Source organism: Pteronotus mesoamericanus, unplaced genomic scaffold (assembly GCF_021234165.1).
Source record: "Pteronotus mesoamericanus isolate MK-2021 breed Mesoamerican mustached bat unplaced genomic scaffold, CSHL_Meso_final contig_20, whole genome shotgun sequence".
Classification (NCBI taxonomy): domain Eukaryota; kingdom Metazoa; phylum Chordata; class Mammalia; order Chiroptera; family Mormoopidae; genus Pteronotus; species Pteronotus mesoamericanus.
The window spans coordinates 3,960,850-3,969,680 of NW_026555085.1; the positions used below are offsets into that span (position 1 = coordinate 3,960,850).

An 8,831-nucleotide genomic window follows, 5' to 3' on the forward strand; every position below is an offset into this window, starting at 1 on the left:
TAACAGAGTCATTTCTGTATATTTCACGTTTTATTTGCTGGAGGGGGATTTGCTTGGGAGAAGGTGATTTTCTTCCAGCCCCACTGCGGGGGCCATGCAGCCTTCCAGGGCCTCCCTCTTGGGGCCAGGCCCTCAGTTTTGGCCACTGGCCACCTTCTCCCAGGAGTGGAGCAGGCTGTCCTCTGACTGTTGGAAAAAAGCAAAGGAGGTTTGCAGCTCAGTAGTGTCAGCAGGCTTGATTATCAGCTTATGAACCACTTTCTAAACCTGTCTGCAAGCCCCAGGGAGGAGGGGCACCAAGGAGGGGCAAGTTTTGCCAGGCTTCTGGAAGCTTTACCTCTAGTTTTCTCTGTAGCCTGGGGCAAGTCATTTAACCTCCACATTTCTCCACCTTGGACACGTCCTCCCTGCCTTTCTCCTCTCCTGGGGACTGTGAGAAGTAATTAGTGGCTGTTTGTCAGTCTAGCTTTGCACAAGTAACTCAGGCAGACCTTGAAGTGGGCAAGGCCAAGTGGGGCTCAGGATTTCCATGTGCAGAGTGATGAAAAAAAAAAAAAAATGCAGGCTTTGGCCATATTGCATTTTTTTTCTTTAGAGAAATTACAGCGGTGTTTGGGGGAGGGAATGAACATATTTGGAGCAGGGGAGTGTTGGTGGGTTGTCGTTTGTTGTAGCCATCTGCCAGAAGGGTGTTTGGGACAGGCCTAAGCCATCCAGGCAGGGCCTGGAGATGCCCCTGGCTGGGAGCTGGGCTCCTCAGGCCCCAGCAGGCATCCGAGCCTTCCCTGTTCCACGATTAGGCTGGGTGACCGGAGAGGAGGGCACGCGTGCGGGAGAAAACAGCTTCATGTTCTCAGGTGCAGAGCAGACAAACAAATCGCCATCCCCAAACTCCGACTCAGACTGCTGGCTGCTGGAATACTAATTCGAGGTGGGCAGAGGCTGGGCCCTGTGCAGAGATGCCCACCTGCAAAACCACCCCCCCCCTCCACCCCGTCCAGCCCTGGGTGGACAGCAGCACCTTGCTCAGCAGCCCGTTCACGGCGGCCCGGTACTTTTCCAGCTGCCTGGAGTCCATCCTCATTGCAATTTCCATGGGAGCAGTCAGCTGTGAAATAAGGCAGAGTTAACAAGAAGGGAGAGGCAGGGGGGAGTGCCATTAACCCCTGGGTGTCCTACAGGAGCCACACTACCCTGCTGGTCCTACCCTGCCCAATCCTCTGGGCCCCTTGGGCCAGTTGGGAATTCTGGCACCCCCTCTGCATCCCACCCCCCACCCCCGCCCAGTTCCAACCATGGGGCTGAATCGTGGAAGTCACTGAGACCTCCTGGCAGGATGATTAACAAACCGCCTCTGGTGGGGAAGCTGGGCCAGGAGGAATGGGGTTGTCAGGAACCCCCCTGGCTTTTCACGTGGGCAGGACACTCGCCTCCCCTGTCTCCAGAAGGCTAAACCATCATGTGCCAGGTGTCATTCTAAGTGCCTTAGTGTATTACTATTAAGCTCAATAATTCTATGATGTAGAGACTATTAGTGCCCCCATTTTGCAGATGGGGAAACTAAGTACAAAGAGGTTGAATAACTTGCTTGAGGCCACACAGGGACTAAATAGTGAGGAAGGAAACAGTACATCAAAGGGACTTGTCTCCAGCATCAATGCCAATGACCACCAAGCTACACTTGCTCTAGCACTGTGGGGACACAAGTGAGACCCTAGAGGACCTGCCTGGAGGCTTGCCACCAAGAGAGGTTGTGGTAGAGCCGGGGGTACTGACTGACCTTGCTGTCCTTCAGAGCTTCCTGGCTCAATGATCTTGCTGGCAAACCAGCTCCCCATCTCTCCCCAGGCTCCCTGGGGCTGGGAAATGGGCTCCAGATATCTGAGGGGCAACCTTAGGTGCACCTCAGTGGGGCTCTGGACCCCAGCCCAGACTATACCATTCTCTTGCCATGGTTATCCCTTCCTTTGGGCCTCATCTTCCTCACTGTGAAATGAGGAGGCTGGACTGGGTGATCCGTAAGGGTCTTCTGGGCCTGCATATCACAGTTCTAGGCAGGTGGATAGGGGATGAGAGGTGCCTCACCCCAGAAGCCTCCCAAGATGTTACATTGGACGTAGCATGTATCATGGGAACCTCAGTCAGTGCCTTAACGGCCTCTGCTGCATGTAGGAGGGCGGTTTCCAGCCAGCTTCCCCTTTCCCAGCTGAATGTCTCACCCCCAGTTCTCTCCTCAAGAGCCTAAGGAGCTCCCCGCCCACTGCAGCGACAGCACCAAGATCGCTTTCTGGGCCACACGTCTGACCTCACTGTTGGTGGACAGCGTGCTGGGGCAACCCAAGGCGAGGAAAGGTCACTGGCCAGTGTCCAGGGGGTGGCGGGAGGCGTGGAGTCCTGCTGAGCTCTACCCTGACCACTGTGTGACCTTGGCAAGGGCCTCACTCTATCGAGAAATCAGTCTCCTCCCCGCCCAGGCGCCTCTACAGGGAAGCACCTCACGCTCAGTCCTGGGGCCGCTCCCTTCTCCATTGACCCACACCCGCTTAACGAGCTCACCCTGTCCTGAGTTGAAATCCCATCTAATCACTGATGACCCTCGCGTTACGTCTCCGCCCCAACCCTTCCTCAAGTGCTGACTTGTATATATCTACCTGCCCGTGCACTGTCTCCACCCAGATGCCTGACAGGCATCTCACAGTTCACAGGTCCGGTGCGACCTCCTGATCCTCCTCTTGTCAACCTGCAGCCAACCACAGGCTTCACTGTCTCAGGTGTTCCGGCCAAAATCCTTGAAGTCAGTTTTCTTTTTTCTTTTTCCACATCCTATATATTTCTTTTTTCCAGCAAATCCTGTGGGCTTCTAACTCCAAAGTATTTCCAGAATCTGACCATTTTGTTCTGCCTCCACCATGACCACCTGGGCTGAACCACTCTCTCTTGGATACTGCTGCAGCCTCTCCTGTAGTCTCCATAATTCTGCCTTCCCCTTCAAAGCCTGTTCTCAACACAGAAGCTGGGAAGACTCTTTTAAAATGTAAACCAGATCATGTTCCTCCTCTGCCCAAAGCCCCGAAAGGCTCCAGTCAGCATAATGAAAGCCAAGTCTGGAGAATGGCCTAAAAAGTCCACATTCTGGACTCACATCAACTCTCCCCAGACTCCCTCTCTTCCAGCCACTCTGGCCTCCCCGTTGTTCCCAGAATGCACCAGGCCCACTCCTGCCTCAGGGCCTTTGCCCTGCTCTTCCTTCTGCCTGGAATGCTCTTCCCCAGACATTCTTCTGATTCCCTCCCTCATTCTCTTCAGGTCTTTGCACTGATACTATCTAATCATGAAGCCTGCTCTGATCACCCCATTTAAAATCGCAAGCAGTCCCTCCTGCTTTCCCTGCCTTATTTTCCTCCACAGCACATATCACTACCCACCATACTACAAAGTTTGTTTATTATCCTGTTTGCACATCTGTTCCTGGTCCCTCACTGAGCAGAGGCTGGGGACCAGTGTGAGCACCAGGAGGGCAGCCCATTTGTCAGTTTTGTTCACCGCTCTATCTCCAGGGCCTAGAACCAGGCCACACACATAGCAGGGCTCGGGAGTGTTCATCGTCTGGGTACGTGCCTGTGCAATTAGAGGGGTACTGGACACACTTGAGGCTCTCTCCAGCTCAGACGATCCACACATCGTAATGTGTTGCTGAAAGGTCCTGGGTCCTGGGCCTTGACACTGTAGCTGCCTCCTGGGCTCCTCGCTAGGGGGAGGCACTGCATCCTGATTATCTCTCTCCCGACTAAGGACTGCACCTGCATCCTGACGAGTTTCCTGCCTTCCCTCATGCTGCCCAGATCTTTCTATGCCAGACCTGGTGAATTCCCTGCTTGGAATCCCCAGTGGCCTCTGGCCCACCAGACTCTGCTCTGCTGATCTATTGCCCTCTCTCAGGGCACCCTGGCCTCAAGGACCTCAAACCCACCAGGTGCTTCCTGAGCAGGGCCATTACACTCACGGTTCCTTCTTCTGGGGTGTACTTGCTCTAACTCTTTGCAAGGAGGCGTTCCTTCTCATATTCAGGTTTCCAATGCAATGTCCCCTCCCTCCAAGGGGCCTTCCCTGATGCCCCCCCATCCAAAGCAGTGACCCCAAATCTCACCCTATCACTCTCTATAATACTTCCTTGTTGGTGTCTAAAACGGCTTATTGTCTCATAGCTGGTGTCTGTTTCTCCCTTCTAGGATGGAGTCCATTGCCCGAATGGCTCACTGCTGTGCCCTAGCACATTCTGTGGCTGGCCAGGGGAACCCACCCCAGGTTCCTCTGCATTGTCCACTTGTCTGCTCACCTTGATAACTTGGTCTTCCTTTTCCTCTGTGGGCTCTGTGAGATCCAGGGGACCCATCTCTTCAGACCTCTGCTGCTCACTCAGGGATTTCTTCTGCCCTTTGTTCCGCTCCTTTTCCTGGGGGCAGAGCATAAAATCACACAAAACCCACCCGCCTCCCAGATGGCCCTTGTCTGTTTCTGCCCAGGGTGCCAAGTGGCATGGGCTCCCCTCAGGCCACAAAACCTCCCTCTCCCCTGGCGCCTCTTGCATGAGGCGTCACAGACACCCAGGGGCCTGGAGTTGCCCCCTAGCAGGTCAGCCTGAAGAGGAATTTGTTCCTTTGAAGTTCATACATTACACCCAGATTGTTACTGTTAATTAAATTAAAATGTTGAAAATAATGGCTGCCCTTCATGCATATTAAGTATGAAAATGTGTTTTTCTTAGCAGAGAGCCTATAAAAAAAGGTGATGAGACAGCCTAGCCTGTGAGGACACCATGGAGTGGCCCAGAAACTGGAGTCCCTGGGAGGTGATTTATAGGAGGCAAGACTGGGAGATGAATAATGGAGGGAGTTTGCAGCTCCTTCATAAAAATCCCGAAGGCAATTACAGGGAGCAAAATCACACTTCAGATGAATGCAAAGTGTCCTTTGGTTGCCATTTTGCTCGTTTGTGTTCCACTGAATTTGACTCCGTCTGTCCAGCCCCCAGTCTTGCCAGGTCTCAGAGCACTCAGATCAGATGCACTCCTGTGCTTTGGTTTCTCTAAGGACACTCTTGGGATTCAGCTCTGGGCCTGCCCTGAGACGTGGCAATCCTAGACAGTAGGTTGTCTTTTCTGGAGAGGGAGCAGGGTGGAGCAAGGTGTGTTCAAGGCCCCCCATCTGTTTCTCTGTCTGTCCCGGAAGAAGGGGATCTGGGTCCAGTCTTGCCTCTGCAAGGGACGCCTGTCCCGGACAGAGGGTGTATGTACAGAAGCCAGACCACGGGGCCACACAACTTCCCAGAGAACTGACTCAGGTGTTCGTCCCTGTGGGAGCCTCCATCTGCGAGTGGTGGAACGTGAAAGTTCCATTTCTTCGTCTCCTTGGGGCGAAAGAGAAGCCAGTGTTGGCAGACACTCAGAAACCCTGCGTCTAAAGTACAAGTCACAGGGAGGCAGGCCCAGCAGTCCAGTTGTCCCGAGGCCCTGCCGCCGGGTTCACGAGGCCTGCCTTGTTCCCTCCTGGCCTCTAAACAGAAGGAGTCTTCGCCACTGCTACCCGGAAGCTGCCTCCACCGGTCCTCCTCCTGTTCTCCCAAGGCTCGGGTGTCAGTGTTTCCCTGTAGGCTTCGGAACAGGCACCAGCCCACAGCAACTTCTCCCTCCTCTGAACTCAGCACTTACCAACAGCATTACTTGTTGGGCAATTAATCATCCCCTGCCTTGTGACATCTCCCCTTTGTCTTCTATTTTTAGAGAATTTTTTATGCGTTTGTGTCTTGGCTCCTGAGCCTTCTTAGGTTTTCTTGTATATCTGGCCTCTCACTCAGTGTATTGACTTGTCAATTGAAAATTCCCTTGGAAGGATGAGCAGGAGTGGGAAAAGATATCACTCCACTGACACGTGTGAGTGGCACTGGTAGAGGAGGGGAGGAGGCCAGGGAGACGGCTGGAGTCTGGAGTTATCTTTGGAGCCAGGTCCTTCATGCTGTCCTCAGTGTCACTGGCATAGTTGATTAAATGTAGGTTTACTGAAGAGACATTTGTGCCTTAGAAAAACTAACACCTCTTCAGTGCTGAGCAGGGCTGTGAGTCACTGGCCCATGCTGGGGAGCAGGGCAGAGGAGATTTCTTACCTGCATCCTCTGGACCTCACTGTAGGTGAAGATGGGTACGAAGGCTTCTGTCTGGGAGGCCAGCAGAGCAGCGACATGAACTACCAGCAGGGCAGCCACGGCCTTGCAGGACACCATCCTGAAGCTGGACAATGGGGAGCGTCTGTCACGGAATTCTGGGCAGTGCTGGACTGCGGCACTGCAGGCCAAGCCCTCGGCTCTGCTCCATGCCCTGCCTGTGGCTGTGTGATCTTGAGCAAGCTGCTTAGCCTCTCTGGATATGGGCTGGGTACGGGGCTTTACCAGACAAGCTCGGAGCCCCCTCCCTGCAGCAGAGCCTTGAGAGCTGACCAGTGGGGTCGCCTGGCCCCCTGCCACACGCCAGGAAGAATCATCCTACTTGTGGTCCCTTCTCTTTGTTATAGGTGAGGTCTGCTGAGGACAGCTAGGCTCCTGAGGTGGGAGGGACCTTGGTCTCAGAGAAAAAACTCCTCGATTATTAACAGAACTATGTCCCAAGACCCAGAGAACCCACCCGGCTCTCTCAGCCAATTAGGATGTTGAAAGGGATGCACCTAAGCCCAGATGACCCTGACTCTACTTGGAAGCACCAGGCCAAGACCCCAGGTATAGAGGGAAAAGGACTGAGATCCTCTGCCATGTGGCGGCAGAGCCAGATGGAGCAGTGTGCAGGAGCTGGGAGTGGGGTCCCTACCCAGCCCTCTGGGGCCAGCGCTGGCTCTGGAACAAGTCTCTCCCTGTTCCTGTGAAATCTAACTGCCTGTTCACTGCCATGCAGAAACAATAGGGGTACCACTTCTCCCTGAAAACCCCCACCCCACGCCTCAGCATGCCATGAGTGCCGGAGAGGTGTGTGGGGGCCCTCCTGCATCTCAGGAAGTGGCCCTGTCCGGGTGGGCTGCGCAGACCTGGCAGGGAGCAGGTGGGCGTGGTGGCTGCAGGACCGCACAGGCTGGAGGAAGGGTCAGCCGGCTGCACTTTGAGTAGGGTCAGGAGGGTCCTATGGGGAGGAGGGCATGGTCTGCTGGGTGCCAGCCTCAGTTGATTCCTTACATGGGGGCAAGGAGTCCCCTTCCTAGCCCCCTTGCACACAGTCCTCATGTCTGTCTGGGGGCAGGTGTGATCTGGGGAGGGAAGGAGACCTAGGAAAGTGGAGGGACTCATTCAAAGGCAGTGGGGGACTAGAAGCCAAACTTCTGAGGCCTGGTGCTTTTCCCAGCCCCTCACCGCCTGTTACCTTTGGTTACAGAAGGCAGAGAAGGGCGCAGACCTGCTGAATATACCTCAGACACCGATGTTCCTATGCTGGGTGGACTGCTGAGGCAAGGGCCAGGCCTCCAGGGCAAGGGGAGATGAGGCAGCCTCTGCTGCAGGAGGCGTGGGGTTATTACAGGGTTTCAGATAATGAGCTTCCCGGGGTCCACAGGGGCCTCCCACAGGATTCTGTTTAGTAGGAGCGTCCCGCCTGAGCTGGCCTTCAGGCTGTGCAGCAGGCCCCATACTCTCTCCCTTGGGACAGAATCTTCCAAGGCTGGTGTCCTGCCTCTCTGCCAGGACCAGGCTCCTCAGTGACCTAGAGCCACCTATACTCAGCAGGGCACTCCCGGTGCCTTCCTGTTACCCTGTTGCCCTGTCCCGCTTTCTTCCCTCCTTTTGATAAAACTCTATGAGCAAGAACACCAGTGTTCAGACAGCCAAAGCCTCCCATGCCAGCTGCATACAAATTCCAGGAGGGTGGGAAGGACCACTGCCCACCGAAGACCGCCTCTCTCGGAGGACCTTGAGAGGACGGTAGACATAATGGGGGTGAGAAGCTCTGAATCACGGTTCCTCCCTTCTGTTCCTGTCCTTTCACTATGTGGTCTCTGGGTCCCTGTCCCTCCCAGAGGACACAGATATGTCACATTTATGACGTCCCTTTTCCTTCATGGAGATGCTATAGATCCCTTTTCATTCTGGTGTTGGCATTTAATTCACTCCATAAGAATTAATAAAAACTTGAAATAAAAAAAGGCAAAATCCGTGTCACCTACATTCATTTGTGTTCTGCAAGCAACAGAGTGGGAGGAGCTTTTCACAGTGCGGTGCGTGCCGGCTTTTCATTCCATCACCCAGGCTGGGCTCTGCCTTCAGATGCTCAGCTCTGGACCAGGGGGTACCTGTCTCCTCCCTGCCCCTCCATAGTAGTGCCAGGCTTGTAGTCCCTAGGGACCAGCCTTTCCCCTTAACTTTCCAGAGCAGAGCCTCCATGCCATGTGGGGCCCTATGTTCCTGCTGAGTTTCTAGCTTGGGCTTCTGGCTGGCAGTCGATGGCACCACTGACCCCAAACAGCCTCTCTGTTGCCGGGAATTGCATTTGCCTGCTCCCCCTCTGGCCTCCATGCCTCAGGGCAGCCCTGCTGCTGCTTACTGCGTGCACCTTTAGCCTGCTACCCAAAATCAGCTTGGGGCACTCAGTCGGAAACCCAGCTGAGCATTTGAAGGTGGCAGAGGGACGTGGGAGCTGGTCGGCTCTGCGATGTTGTACCCTGGGGCTCATGCTCATCACCTGCCCCACCCGCTTTCCTCCATGGCTACTCACAGTGCGAGCGTGGTCTGCGTGGGCCTGGCAGAGTCCCTCTGCTTGTCCTTTGGTGTCTGGCTGGTCTGACCGGCCCTTATATACCTCCAGT

The 8,831-nt window shown here is 54.7% G+C and overlaps 1 protein-coding gene across 1 annotated transcript; it reads right to left on the reverse strand.

Moving 5' to 3' along the window:
* Positions 1 to 132: 132 nt before the first annotated feature.
* On the reverse strand, positions 133 to 6,276 carry MLN (motilin). The gene is made up of 4 exons (XM_054570203.1): positions 6,160 to 6,276; positions 4,337 to 4,453; positions 968 to 1,108; positions 133 to 186 (listed from the first exon to the last, which is right to left on the reverse strand). Exons 1-4 carry the CDS (start codon positions 6,274 to 6,276, stop codon positions 133 to 135), a joined length of 429 nt encoding a protein of 142 aa, XP_054426178.1.
* Positions 6,277 to 8,831: the final 2,555 nt, after the last annotated feature.